We start from the raw sequence: 15730 nt of genomic DNA on the forward strand, positions 1-15730 counted from the left end.
TCTTTTTGTAATAGATTATCACTACCTTGTGTACTTCTCCTGTTTAACTAGTGAAACATGTGCTTTAACACAAAATTTTACCATATATACAGTAAATGCCAGTTATCAGCAACCCTGATAAAGACAGCTTTCGGTTATTAACAACATTTTTTCCCAGGAACCAATCCTGTCATAGACTTCAATGTTAATGGAATTCTGATATTAGCAACTGCACGCCGCTTATTGACAACTTTATTACTAGTTGCCAGTGCTGCAGAGCGCACTTGCATGATTTATGCGTATATTTCATGCAGCTTTTATAACACTGACTTTGCAAATGCGTATTTCTGGCAGACTGAGGCAGAATCGTGGGTTTGAAACTGGCTACGAAGCTGCACACAAAATTGAGATGGATTTACAGTGGGAGGTGGTACATTGTAAAAAGCAGAAAACATTGGACAAGTTATTTCAAAATTGTGTTCTTTAGAATTGATCATAAGTACAACACATTTTATGTTTGCTTTACTCATTGTAAGGACAATTGTAGTACACTGTTGTGTAGTACTATTTAAGCCAACATATGTGATCCAGTGGGAATGAAACCTTGCAGGTTGAACAAAATATTTTGCCACCAGTAGAATGCAAAATTATTGTACATAATCCACTGCAGTAATTGTATTTTTTTATTCATTTTGGACACTCGCAAAGTGTTCTCACTTAACAATATTGTGTGTGTGTGTGTGTGTGTGTATATATATATATATATACATTTATTTATTTATTAAATAGACTAACTCTCATGGTAATGTGTATGTATTCATTTATGTGTTTATTTTTCAGTGAGAGTAGACAGCTAAAGAATGTTGCCTTACCAAAAAAAAAAAAAAAAAAAAAAAAAAAAAAACGAATTCATCAGTATCACCGTGCTGCAGCAGTGTTCCAGTTATCCATCATGGGACAAGATGCTAGATGAGGAAAAATAGCTGTATATGTCCTGTTTAAAAATAAACAAACAATTTTGTGTATAAAGAATTAGCCTACTGTAAATATTGTGTGTGAAACTTAATAGGTTATACACAAGTACTTTTAAAAATGTGGGGTTCAGCAGTTATAAAACTGAAAGAACATCAAGAAAAATCAGAATTCCACAAAGCAGCAGTAATAGTTGGCAATGATTTCATATCTGTGATGCAACAAACTAAAACACCTGTACATCAGGAGTTGGATTCAGCTTATAGAAAAAATGGGGGAAAAAAAACAAAACCCGGAAGCAGCTATGTTTATTTTAGTAACTCCCAGGTATTTCTTATTATAGTTGTACTCTTTATATGGTACTTGCATGTACTAGCAAATGTGCTCCAAACTGCACTGAAAGGAACATTTCCTTAGAGTATGTTATACATTTGTTGAGGTGAGGTGGGGTCACAGGAAACTACAAGGCTAGATCTGCCGCTGTTAATCACTGATTGACTTATTGTATTCACTTTTAAATAAAACCAAAATCCTACAGGTTGTATTCTACTTTTGTGTGTGAGTTTTGTGCAACGGGTAGGGGGCTAGTAGATTTTTAAGAAAGACAAGTAGATTTTTCAAGCATTTTTGTCCCTTGGACAAGACGGTTTTTTTCAAAAATTGCACTTCTTTGCCAGTAGTGCACTAAGTACAGTATGCATATAACAAGAAGTACAGAACATGCAGTTCTTTTGGAGTATTGCCTAAATGGCAGTGGAAGTTAATTATTTAGCAGTGTGTTCTAGTCGTACAGTTCATTCTGCTGGCATACAGCTGCCACAGAGGAATCCCCCCCCCATTAAGCGAGAGATTGTCTCTTTAGTAATGATTGTGACTAATTCTAAAGGGCATTAAGTGAAATGGGAAAGGGTGTTTATCTAAAGAGGACTGGTTAGGTACTACACAGCATTTTGGAAGGCATCGATTGTACCAAGTGTAAACTGATGTTCTCTAAGATCTGACAGTTCCAGGGAGCAGGAAAAGTGGTGTTTTCTTTTATGTAGGTGAGCTGTTTAAAATTTAAGTAAATTGCAAATAGTGCTGCATTTTAGAGCAGTGGAATTTCACCAGTTGCAGTCAAATTAGAATACAGCACTCTAAAGTAAGAGGGACAAATGCACTCAAAGACTGTATTTGTTGAATTGATTCCAGGATAAAGATAGATATCTGCTGAAGTTAAATGTAGTGTTGTTTTTTTTTCTTTGTTAACGAGAGCTTTTAAAAAGGAATGTGTTTTGCCTTCAGATAACAAGTCACGCCTCCAGCCTTGCAACCTCAGATTACCCTTGGCTGCCATGTGCACAGTAGATCATCCTGAAATAAGATGGTGTCGGCACTGCATTGCCAGTCAGTACAAAATCCTTCTGACTGGTCTGTTGTATTGTTTTCAAGGAAGGGCTCGATTTACAGCACAATGCATGCATACAGTACTAAAGAGTTTAGTCCCAACAAAAAACAAACTGGTAGCCATTGCTGAACATCTTTTGAAGTTTTGATAGCATTTGATCATTAATTTTCTGTACCCACTTCTGGTTTTATTAGGCCATTTTCCCATTCAGCATCAGTTCTTTCCCTCTAGGCATGCCTGTCCAGTTGCTGCCCACTGTAGGGAGTATTTGATAATAAGTCTGGAAGGGAGGCCTGTTTTTGAGGATAATACTGGAATGTGATGAGGAATGGCGGATGCATTTTTCACTGGCACAGAAAACCAGCTACAAAGTATGAATTAGGCTATGCAGTGATCTAAGCTTTTAGGATGAGATGATTTCTCCCAAAGGTCTGCACAGATAACTGATGCAGTTTGTTTTTTTGAGGCTGCCTCAGTTTCAGGTGTGCTTTCTTTTGCCTTACCACTGAGAAATACAGTGAATTCACTAGCTGCAATTTCTTCCCTTGCAGAATGCTTGAGAAAGTCCTTTGCAGTTTTTACTTCTTGTCAAAATGTTTGCAGAAACCACAAACTTGGGTCTCTGCACCACTAAAATGTGTAATATCCTGTTGTACAAATGTGAAATGAAGCTTATCTTATCATTAGAGTTTTTGGTTTGTTTGCTTCATTTAAGCTGGGACAGGTTATACAAGCATCCTTGTCAAGTGAGCTTTTGTGATTTTGTAAATTCTGTCATTTATTTATTTATTTATCTATCTATCTAAATACACTACTCTCTTACTAAAACGTGGGTCTCGGGACACACACACACAATATGAGTGTTGTAACCGAAGAGCGTTATAAATGGGGGTGGGGCATGGGGGGGCACCGCTGGACACAACACATATCTGGCTAAAATAAAAAATAAAATAACTCCCTCTCAATAATGCAGATACGGTGAAGCTAAAATGTAACTTTCCATGAATTAACCATGCTTAAAGCACCATGTGATCAACACTATACAAAAAATAAAAAAAATGGTAACATTCCCACTTGTGGATCATTTTAATCAGCAGTTTTTAAACTATAAATAAAACAGCCTGGCTAAACGGTGGTTGGGAGTTCAGTTTATAGCAACAGACAAGCAAACCAAGTGCGAGAAGGAGAGCGGGTCGGGAGAGGTGAAAAGGGAATGGGTTCGGCTGCAGGAGCGGGGCTGAAGCATCTCATGTCCGGGAGTAAGCCACAGCTGCTCGCGCAACAAAGAAGTAAATGCATTAGGAAAGAAACACGTAGTAAGCTTAGTATTTATTTAGTTATAAAACGAATGTTGAATAAGATGTCTGTGTTATAAAGTGCTAGATTGGCTTTTCTTCAGTTCAGATACTGTATCTAAAGGGAGCAATAGGAATGGAAAGTTTGCTGAGAAGTTGTTCAACACTGTTACTGTATTTACTGTAGAAATATTGCCTGAATCACTAGTATAGGGAATTGGGGGACCTGCTGTAGGAGCGTTATATCCGAGGCACGTTATAACTGAGAGCCTTATAGCGAGGGAGCACTGTACTTAATATGTTGAAAGAAAGTGCTTTAAAATGCCAACAGTTAATGGACTGTTGGTTTATCATTTTGGATATTATTTTCAAAATGTCGTAGGTGTACTGACAGATATGCAGACGGACGGTCACAAGATAGGAAGCCTATTTTGTTAATTTTGTTTTTCTAGTCATTCTGTTATCAAAGATCACAAAGGTTTGCTCGCTACTTTTAACAAATAACCTTTTTAGGTGGAATTGCTCCAGAAGTCTCTTGTACAGTGAATTTGTGATTTTTCTCTGTTTTTATGTCTGCTTTTACATCATGTTTACATGATGTAGAAAAAAGATATTGAATCGCTTTGTTTGTTTTTACAGACGAGGCCTAAATCCACCCCACAGAGTGAAGTCTATCTCCATGACTACCTTCACACAGCAGGAAATTGAGTTCTTGCAGAAACATGGCAATGAGGTAAGTAATTTCAGCCAGGGGCTGGGTAAAACAGGAAAAATGCTGAAACTGTTAAACTGTACACTGTAAAACAAGTTCTGCTGCATTTTGTTCCTGATTATCTGTATGGAGCATACAGATTTAGGAATGGGTTATTTTACTAAACTGATAATTGTATGCCTTCTTCATTCATAAGTAGCATTAGAATACTGTACTAACTGGTTTGTGTGCATTTGTCTGAACATGCAAGGCTGTTGTTTAAAGCACATTAACCCTTGAAGATGTCACACAACAGTTTGACACCAGTGACATTTGTTTTCTTGGCCCTATGATGATAGTGGAATTTTTAAACAAACACAAGCTACAAAAGGCAGAAGGTTTAAGGAAGTTTCTAGTGAAAACTTCCTTTTATATACTTTTTAGCAAATCTTTTAAAAAAAAAAAAAAAAGCCTGAGTAACAGAGAAGGTTATCGGCTAGTGTGTCTCAGGAAAATGCTTTTATTAAAATGTCAAGACTCCAGAAAGAAATTAATATGAAGGGCATTGAGCCTATTAACAAGACAAAAAACAAACACACTATTTCTTTATTTTTTTTATTTTAGCATCCTGTGTTTGTGAAAAACAGTACTTTGAGAGCATTTGTCTTACATTCTGTGTAGCGTGAATTTGATATCAGTTCTGCAGCTGAGAAAATGTATGGCCGTGTGGGTCAGAGTATGTTTTGTATTACATTCATGGTTTTCTGCTGGAATCGGTTTGTCAGTACTATACAACAGAGGTGTGTTGATCAAGATGTCTTTTTCCTGAATAAGCGCTTCTCTTATGAAGTGGTTGTTTGGGTCTGGCCCTGGATCCATCACTGTATGTTCTCTGTAAGCAGAAACCTGAGCGCCTCAAAGCTACCATGGTGTCTTGCCTTTCCATTTTGTTTTCTGGAAACCTGTGTACAAATACATCTGTCAAGTTTCCCTGGTAGATTTCAGTAACAGTGTTTGCCCTTTTATACACCCAACAAGAATTCTGAAATTCCAGAGAGCTGAAAAGTACAGCAGATGTTTGTGCACATGTTGCTGCTTATTTTAACACTTGGCAAAAGAGGGACCTTTGGGAGGTGCTAAAAATCGGAAAACTGAGCAGTCAATGCATTCTTGACTAGTAAGGAGAGAAAAATAAAATTAACTACTGCACACTGGAAGAGACGCAAACTACCTTCACTGTCCTGTGTGCTTTGCCAAATAATAACAAAAAAAAACATCCTTAGACAAATAAAATAAAAAAAAAATACTACAAAGCGGTTAACTTTGTTGTTTACTGTTCACGTAACAAAAATGTTTAAATCGGCCTATCTGTGAGTCTGTACTGACTTTCTGTGACCTGTGCTGTACAGTAGGAGGTGGGACAAAATCAGTGTTACATGGTTATTTTGATTTAGGTTGCTAAAATCTAGTTTTCAGAAAAAATGGAAGACGAAACAAAAAGCAAAGTATATTTTGGCTGAGGATCATGTCAAGAAATTTCCCAAAAAAACTACATGCAGATGGAGGTGTACTGTTTAGCACATCTTGTAATGTGACTTTGGAGAAAATACGATTGATCGCTATTTAGCTTCAGAATCACACATTAAACGAGAGGCTACTACAGAGGCTGGTAAACAGAATATAAAACAAACAGCTTTCAGAAAACAAACTTGAAAGTCAGTGCAGACAAAAAGTATTCCTGTCTGTTGTAGCCAAGTTAAACCAGTACTACAGGTACGATCTAGCACAGCCACCTCGCTTCAAACAACACGCTGCTTACTTTTTAAACGCAGTTAGAATTTTAGTCCCGAATAGGCACGTTTTCTTTCTGTTGACTCGAAACTAATAAAATAAATTCCTGAATGGGACAAACAACATGACAACGAACGTGATGCATGTATGGCCTTTATTACAGAATGCCAGATGCCCTCGAGGGCAACCGAGTTTTGGGACCATTTCAAATCGATTTCCACATCTCTGTAACTTGGCAAAGCTTTGCCTTACACTTCCAACCAATTCAGTGCAGAACGTGCAGTGTCAGTGTATGGCCAAGTCTTGACACCACAGACAGAGAATGTCGGCAGCGACTGCTGGGGGCTGCTGTATGCTTGCCTTTTAACAAATGTTTTTAGTAAGGAAGCACCACTATTTTTAGGCTTTTATAGCACTCTGCTTAGGTTTATTTAATGTATACACAGGTCTGTGAAATCCTAATTTTATTGCATAACCTACCCAGGACAAGTATGTAAATTCTCCGCTGTTGAAGTAGACCCTAATCTATGAAAACACGCCTGTGTTGCTGTTCAGGATATGAAGTTTGTCTAGCTTTTTTCTGTTTCACCTCCACTTCTTTTTATTGAAATCCTGTCAAAGAAAGAAACTTTTTTTTTTGGCTTTTGCTTGAAATACTGTGTGTGTTTTCATGGTTATGGATATTGTGTGCACTGAACTAGGTTTACGAAGAATACACTATCTTTTAAAATTATTTGACTACATTTAGTCACAGTATTTAGCTTAAAGACTCCACTGACTGGACTGCTTCTGTAGTCCCTGATTGATCACTCTGTCTTGTGGATTTAGCAAGTTACTTCTACCCTTGATGCATGTTAAATGACCACAACACTATGTTCAACACTAACAGGTTCCTGTCCCTTTAACAGGCTTTGCTGTGTATTGTGTGTTTCATTGGTAGAGTTTTCATATTTGCCCAACACTTTTTAGCTCATCCTGTACAAAGACTCTCAGTTGGGCATCTGCCGCATGTGGAATGGTTCAAAGCTTCCTGCTGCTGAATGAGTTGTATGTAAGCTTTTGATTGCCACTGGCTTCAAAACTCAGCCTCACCGGAACCTTCGTTGAACCTTTTGAGTGACGAAACAAACAGAGTAGTTGTTTAATCCTGGGGAATAGCACCGTCTGAAATGAAACGCATCTAATCTTCTTGTTTCAAACTCAATTTTTTTTTTTTAAATGATGTAAATCGGCAATATGCGCTGGGAGTATTTTAGTGTAAAATACATTCCAAGTGAGTTAAATAGTTTACTCTTTTTCCAGGTATAAAGCTTTTTCACAATATCGTTGGCAAAGGTAGAGTGTAAACAAGTTTGAGATGAATGCAATATTTTTTCAGTTTACTGACCACAACTCTATAGTTGGTCCTGTGACTCTAAAATAATCCCTTTACTTAAAGTGAGACAATCTGTGGATGCAGTATGTGGTAGATCTGTGTATTGATTACTTTGCAGGTTATAGAGTAGTCTTTCTGTAGTGAGGAAAAGGCCTCCTGGGGAGAGAGGCTGCATGAGTCATCTTGCCTGGAAAGGACACACCCTGATATTCTGTTGATTTTTTTATTTTTTTTTTTTTTTTTTATTTTTATTTTGTTTATTATTAAATTAATTTTGGTTAACAGTTTTTAATAGTAATAAAATATAAATTATAGATCTATTGACAGTGTTAGTATTGGAAGTTGAAATGATAAACATACATTTCATCTCAATGATGGCTGCTTCTGATATTTTCATAAGGGTGCAATATAACCTGGAGGTACAATAAAGGGAACACAGGCTTTATTCGCAAAACCACCTTTTGAGAAGTGCTTCACCCCTTCACCCCCAAATATTGCTCCTCAAAAATGCTTGTTTTGTGATTTGATAGTATAGTAATGGCTGTGTAACAATCTGTTGGAGAGGGACTGTCTGCTTTAACGGGATCAGCATCAGCTGGTTATTTAATACAACAGTTCCTGCTCTGTGGTTTGTAACCCGGTCCGTGAGGTGATGCAACAGTAGTGCAGTGCCAGACAGTATAGTTACGGTAATTGAGGTTGTGAAGGTGTTGACTGCATTGCTGATATCGGACTGTGTCTATTTTCAATCCTCTGGTTTTGTTGAACCTCCCTGCTATAATTATCAAAAAAGTGCAATACCAGATTTAAAAATGTACAGCACAGTGGTACTGCAAATATATCGTAATTGGAGCTTTATAATCCTAATCGAAATAAATCCTAACTACAGCTTGTTGCATTGTTTTCACTTAAATTAAATAGAAGGGAAAAAAAAAACAATTGACAGCATCATTCTGAGTCTGCTGGTAGTTTTGTCCTTGTAACAAGGTTAGAACAGGAAGGCCCACATCCTGTGGGAACTACACACGCCTGTTCAGTATGGAGGATGATGGTAGTTATAACAGGATGAGTAAAAGCACTGAAGGAATAACAGCTGCAGTGTCCTATATAATCTAAATAACTGTGTAAACCAGTTTATGTTATATCATTCAGCTACTGTGTTCCTTCATTTTTTTTCTTCTTTTCAACAGCAACTTTGTGAATAAGTAGTTTGTATTCGAAGGTAAATATTAAACCTGTGATTGTTAATTCATTTTAGAGCAAGCAGTGATGTTGGAGGCAGTTTGGCCTGGTTTACACTGATCAGAAAGTGGCTCACTATGTGAACCTTGGGAAAGTCACTTGAAAGTTACCTGAGTGTAAGATTGTTAGATGGAATGTGTCCCATAAAACATTCAATTGTACTGGATAGTTTATAATCATGTATGTATGTAGGTATTACATACATACATACATACATACATACATACACACACATACTCTCTTATCATCATCTTCAGCCTTCTTTAATCCACTGCTGGATGAAGGCCTCCCCAAGATTCTTCCACACAAGCCTGTCTGCTGCGTCTCTCATCCACGTTGCTCCAGCGTGTCATCTGGTCCTCTCTTGGGATCCAGTCTAGTATCTCCTTATTCCAGCGATGGTCTTCTTTTCTTGCTACATGTCCGACCTGCTGCCTTTTCAGTTTTTTTTGCTCCTATAATAATATTGCTTACTTTTGTTTGCACTCTTATCCATTCCTTCCTTTTCCTGTCTATTCTTCTTATTCCCAGCATGCATCTTTCCGTGCTCCGTTGAGTCGTTTGTAATTTTTGAGTCATTTTTGCTTTGAGGGTCCAGGTTTTGCATCTGTAAGTTAGCACTGGCAGCACGCATTGGTTGAAGACTTTCCTCTTGAGGCATAGGGGTAGTTTCCCTATCAGAGCCATGCTTAATCTTCCAATGGCACTCCAGCCCAATTTTGCTCTTCTGTTGATTTCGCATGTCTGGTTCTCTGTTGCTGAAACTAACTGTCCTAAGTATACGTAGTTATTTAATATGTCTACCTATCGATGGATGGATGGATGTGTATAATATGAGGTCATTAGAGTACATGGCTGAATTGTAGGCAAAGGCATTTTGTTGGGTTCCGTACAAAAACATTGAATGCTGAATACTGCTAACAATAGCTGGTGTCCTTTTACCTTTTTGTATTCAAATACTAGGGGGTTAAAAAAACAAACAAAAAAAAGCCACACATTTCTCCCAGTGCATCGGTATTCTACATTTGCATACATCTAGGTGAACCTGCAGCTCTGAAATTACCTATGGTTACATAGTGTTTTAATATCTTGGTAGAAACGGCTTTTAGCAAATAGTGATTCAGTCTGAGGAATTTCAGGGAGAGTGTTGTACAGGAAACCACAAAGTCCGGTGGAGAGGGTGTACCGGAACACTAAGTTACTTTCCCTCTAAGACTTTAGTTAGCCACTGTGGCTAAAGAAACTTAAGTTTTTCCAGTGTGGCTAAAAAAAGTCTCTTAACAATACTGTAAACAAGTTAAAAATACTGTTTCACAAGGCAAAAAAATGTGTGGACTGGACTGGACTGTCAGTAAGTAGTGTGCTTAAAAAGATAGTGTAGGGAACAGGCACCAAGAAATTACATTTATAGTAGCTACACAATTAGAACAGGTTTATGGAAAATTCCCTGGTTTCAGTCTTGGTGAGTTACTATTCTGGCAAAACATTGCAATAACAATACATTAGGCACACACTAAGCCTTTCAAGCAGTTGAGCTTACTATAGTGTACATTTTGTGGGCTACTGTGGGTTACTTTTGCACTTACTTTATACAAGCAGTGCATACATACAAATGTATGTAAATTATAATTACAGGATTGTTGAATATTTATGCTTTCATGATGGTATAACTTAACACCACTCCAACTCTTACGCATTGAAGCTCAGGGCTCATAACCTCCCTTTTTTGCAAAGAAATCATGCCTAGTTTAAATAATTCTGCCAGTTATAGGCTTAAAGAAAGTTCTGTCCTGTAAGTTGTGCAACAGTTGGTTACAGTAGAATGCCTAATCAACACTTTAATTTTTATGTGACACACAAAAATGCTTTGTTTTGTCATCAAAATGGAACCTGAGAGCAGCACATACAGTATACTGTATATTGCTGTCAATCTGCCACAGCTATTTTAGCTAACTTAATATTTCATAAGCCATTTGAGGTCCTGCCTTTATATCTTTAATGTTGAGGAGACTCCTTGGGCAGACGTTACCCCTCTTTGACCTGTGACAGAAGAGCAAGAATTTGACTTTGTTTTCTGATAGACTTAACACTTCATAACGTCGTTGTTACACAACTGCATTTTATGATTCATTAAGTCAGGGTCTAGGTCAATCTTGTATAGACAGTCTTATCATTTTTGTAAAATAATATTTTGATAATCCCTCTTCACTTCTAGCTATGCAAACAGATTTGGTTGGGATTGTATGATGACAGATCTTCTAGCATTCCTGACTTCAGAGAACCACAGAAAGTGAAAGAATTCCTTCAAGAAAAATATGAAAAGAAACGATGGTGAGTGAAGTCCTCCACCTCATCAGTTTGTTCAGCAAGTTTAAGTACACATTCTGAAACATGAAAATGTGGACGTATCTCTACTCAGGTATGTCCCTGCAGAACAAGCGAGGGTTGTCGCATCGGTTCATGCTTCCGTGTCGGGCTCCTCTGCCAGCAGCACGAGCAGCACCCCTGAAGTCAGACCGCTGAAGTCACTTCTTGGAGAGACTGCACCGGCACTGCACTTAAACAGAAGCACACCAAGCCAAGTAGGTGCAAGTCAGAAGTAGCCACGTTGTACTGTATGAATTTACACATTCGCTGTCAAATTGAATGAATTATAACATTTGGACTGTCTTGTGTTTTTTAGTTACTCCTGTAGAAGAAAATATCTGGTTCAGATTAATGAGTTGACATTTCTTTTTGATTACTCTTCAGTCTCCAGTGGTTAGTCATGTGCAAGCGCAGCAACCGCAACAGTTCCAACAAGACAAGAAGCAGTTTGATCTCCTCAGTGATCTGGGAGGTGATATCTTTGCAGCACCTGCTCCAGCCCCAGCTCCAACCTCTCAGTCTACAGGCTCTGCAAACTTTGCAAACTTCGCAAATTTCAACAGTCATACAGGTATGATTTAGTAAAAGCGAGGGATTGATGCCGAATGGATTTTTGTACTGTAACTGATGTGATGAATTCTGCTAATGAGAGGTAAATGTCTCTGTGTAGATAGTCACAGGGATAACAGTGATTGGAGAGGAATAGTTGTTGATCTGCTAATAGAAAAATATCAGTAGATGGAGGATTTGGTTCACAAGTTTAAAGAACATGTTGTAATGTAAAGTATGTACAAGAGTGAAATATGTATAGTGAGGTTGTACCACATTTGGTCCAGCTTTTCCATTGGACAAATTTGCTAAAGTTCCAGTTTGAGTTGTACAAATGGAAGCTAGCTAAAGACTTGGCATTGGTGGTTGGCGTGAATATCAAACTTTAACCAAATCAGACTTTGGTAGCTTGTGGGTTTTGAGAGTAGTGTCTAAAGTGGCAAAAATGTGCCAACTTGCATTACAATGCCTTGGGCACAATGAGAAATAATACTTTTTACATAACAAAATCTAGAGTATGTCACTTGCTATTGCCTTAGAACATCTAATGTGTTGTTTTCGCTGTTCCTTGGAGTTTTTTAGATTTGGAAGTGTGAAGTTGCCTGGATCTAAACGCCCTGATTTCAATGTACTTTATTGTCTTTATTTGTTCAATGATAGCTGCTATTCATTAAAAAAGAAAGCCAATATGTATAATTTATACAAAATGAACTTTGAACTCTCAAATTGACCTTTTTTTTGTACTGGTCAAGAGTAAACATCATATTTCCATTTAATTGTTTAATAAATTACACTTATTAAAGTTTGCCCATACCAGACAAGCAATTCAAACTTACACAAACCTGCATCCGTGAATTCCACTGAAGCACAAAGGTGCATACACTTTGCAAGCACAATAATGTTAGGCTTGGTTTAAAGTCATGACATTAATTCTGCAGATCTAACATTTAGAGTGAACTGTAGTGTAATGTCTACTTGTGCAGTTTAGACATTAAAACAGCCACATATGCACCTGGGTAAATCAGTGTCACTGCTTGACTATGTACATGTTATACGTGTATTCATCTTTTACAAAGTATTTTGTTTTCATTTTTCATTGCGTAGTTGCGTAATCATTAATGGTGGTGTTGTTTTTTTGTTTGTTTGTTCCCCTGTGATTTTTTACAGCTCAGAGTAATGCAAACGCAGACTTTGCAAACTTTGATGCATTTGGAAATTCTAGTGCATTGGGTAATTTTGGAGGTTTCCCCACAGCGAGTCAGCTGCCGTTCCAGCCCCCGAATACAGGTAGAGCTTGCTTGTTCCAGTGTCCTTCTGCCTGGCTAAACGGAAACGTGTGGTGTCTTTCTGACTCATCTGTAGCTTCAGCTTCCTTTAGTCAAGTTTTTTTTCTGATGGCTCTGGGGAAACCTTAAGCTGTATGTTCTGTTCTTGTGTCAACTTCCTATACTTCTCACCCACAGTCCAACCCTTAGGCAGGCATATTCTGACTAACCCTGTGCAAACACTGGTTACTCGTTGTTTATTTTATTTTTTATACTATGGGTCTCTTTTCTGATCTGGTGCAGTAGCTACTCCAGTTTCAGCCAAAATATGGGTTGCCTAATACCAAATTTGATCTACAGTAGTATTCCAGAACAGCTTTAGACAGTGACATAAGAAACGCAGAGTCTGTCAAACTGCATCCCCCCCCCCCCCCCCCCAGTGTTTGATTTGGCTGAATCATGCTGCCTGTCAGAACACAGCTTGCCTTGGTTATCCATCTCTTTTTTAATCTTTTTGTCTTGACTACTTTACATTTCTTTCTGTTTCTTTCTCCGATTGTTTCTTTCTGTTGATTTTACCTCCACAACACCGTTTTGGCTGCCCAGCGTTCAGAACGCTTTCATCCAGCTGCAGTTTTGGTGAATTTACTACAGCTTTTCCTCTTCATGCAGCACACAGTAAGTTTCACCTCAGAGTGGCTCGTTCAACTTCTGTGTTTTCATCCTGTAACATTGTTGGTGATGTCTTTTTTAAATGGTCTCATGCTTCATTTTGTCATTTTCATTTTGAAAGCACAGTCTACAATTAGCTTGGGTGGTTGGGTCTTGTGTTTCATGGGATTTCTGCATTAGAAATAAACATTTCATCGACTATGACTATTACCCTGTTAACATGTTTGCATTGACTTGTGATTTAAACACTAGACTTCCTACGCTTCCTCAGCATACAAATGTTGTGTGGCACCATCTACAGGTAGGAACTATGAACAGCATCAAACTCATAAATAAAATATAAATATGAACAACAATAAATTGTTCCTTCCCGTTTCTCAGGTTTTTTATTCGTGAAACACATTTGTAGTCTCGGGATAATATGGCAAGAAGTATTCAGTATTTTTAATTTCTTTTAGTATTACTTTTTTTTCTGGAAATGTCTTGTTCTCTAAATTATTACAACCAGATAACTTGTAAGAACTTTGGTAACATAGAGATCAGGTTAGGCCGATATGGATAAATTAAAACAAATATATATATATACAAGTTCCAAACTAGTCAGACCTGGTTTAGAGTTTATACGTTTAATATTAGCTAAGTGTTAAATGATAAGTTTGCTTCGGTTTTTAAACGTTTTGAAAGATTTGCAGGTGCTAGCGTAAGTGCCTACATAGTAAGTGTACTATGTAAACCAGCGTATTGCATATTCGGTATTTCTTCACTGTCTTTTCCTTATGAGAGTGACGTGTTTTCTGATTTGGTAACTAGCAGGTTAAACTGGTTTAATGCTAAAGTTGTAAACGCTTAGAAAATGAAATGGGAACGAACACCCCGCAAGAGTTAAACAGTACCTTTTTAGGTTTTGCTTGAGCAAACCTAGTTGTCACCATTTTTTTTAATTTTTTTTTTTTAAAATAAGAAAACACATGTAATGGGTACATCCAAATACAAAAATAACACACTTAACCTGTTTCATCCTCCAGTTGGTTTGGGGGTTATGTGATTCAAATCCTTAGTTCAATAATTAGTTGGCATACGCATTAAATGTAATACAGCTATACTACTCTGTTTAGAGGTATGATACAATATGTGTACACCTTTTTTGTAAAAGTGTACATGCATAGTAAATAGATACTATGGTGGACGAGGGACTGTTGGTTCTAGCCCTATTATGATTGTTATTGTAACTAACTTTTTATACAGGAAGCAGCTCTGGATTAGCTCATGCAAATTTTGACCACTTCTGCAAATCCTCTAGCACTGACTTTGGAGCCTTCAGTTCCACCCAGAGTAATGCTTCAGAACCCCCCCAGTGATGCTCTACATGATGGCCTCACTGCAGATAAATATGCAGCTCTGGCTGACCTGAATAAATCTTTAGCTCTCATACACCTGAGCAAGGTACATTTCTTGCGGCAGTATTTGTTTTGCAGAACTAACGTGGTAGGTTATAAGGGCTGGCAATTTTCAAAATTCTGCTGCAGAACAACAAAAAAAGCAGGCCAGCAAAAACAACTTTGAGGAACCGAACAAACAGTTAACTTTAACCAAAAGACCATGTTTTATATGAAGTGTGATTTCCATTATCCCTGTATACAGAGAGTTTTAGAGAACTATATATTTTAAATGTAGTCTTAAAGGCAACTTGGTATGGATGAGAAATCGGAGTGTCCTAATTAATGTAGTATTATTATTATTATTATTATTATTATTTATTATTATTATTATTATTATTATTTAGCTTTGTGTCTTGCTGTTTGTCATCACATTCTGGTGCATCAAGTATACCAGTGTACATTAACTTCTTCCTAACACTGTCCTAAGCTGTTGTAAGAAGTACCACACAGCTCTATGTTGTATTTCTTACTCTTAGAGCAAATAATAATAATAATAATAATAATAATATACCCACTCGGTAAAGGCTGTTGGTAAATGGTTACTTTAGTTTAGATATCATTCTGAGAGCTCTGTTGAGGTCCCAGGGGTGGTTTTAAACTTCTGTATTTTAAAAGGTCACCAGAATGTGATGCCTGAAACACAACATGATACAATGAGAACCTAAACAGCAAGGATAAGGCATTGGATAAGAGAAATCTTGGTATT

General features: G+C 37.4%; 1 protein-coding gene across 5 annotated transcripts in view; it reads left to right on the plus strand.

Moving 5' to 3' along the window:
- LOC121326678 (arf-GAP domain and FG repeat-containing protein 1-like) overlaps window positions 1-15730 on the plus strand; it is a 28738-nt gene that overhangs the window by 6150 nt on the left and 6858 nt on the right. For 3 of the 5 annotated variants that reach the window (XM_041270037.1, XM_041270038.1, XM_041270036.1), the window contains exons 2-7: window positions 4273-4366; window positions 10948-11063; window positions 11152-11314; window positions 11484-11670; window positions 12816-12935; window positions 13520-13591. In XM_041270037.1, the coding sequence (XP_041125971.1) occupies window positions 4273-4366; window positions 10948-11063; window positions 11152-11314; window positions 11484-11670; window positions 12816-12935; window positions 13520-13591 (752 nt within the window). The remainder of the gene's footprint in view (window positions 1-4272; window positions 4367-10947; window positions 11064-11151; window positions 11315-11483; window positions 11671-12815; window positions 12936-13519; window positions 13592-15730) is intronic. The other 2 variants (XM_041270039.1, XM_041270040.1) reach the window with 2 other exon arrangements.

This window comes from Polyodon spathula, chromosome 14 (assembly GCF_017654505.1).
Source record: "Polyodon spathula isolate WHYD16114869_AA chromosome 14, ASM1765450v1, whole genome shotgun sequence".
NCBI classification, from domain to species: Eukaryota; Metazoa; Chordata; class Actinopteri; order Acipenseriformes; family Polyodontidae; genus Polyodon; species Polyodon spathula.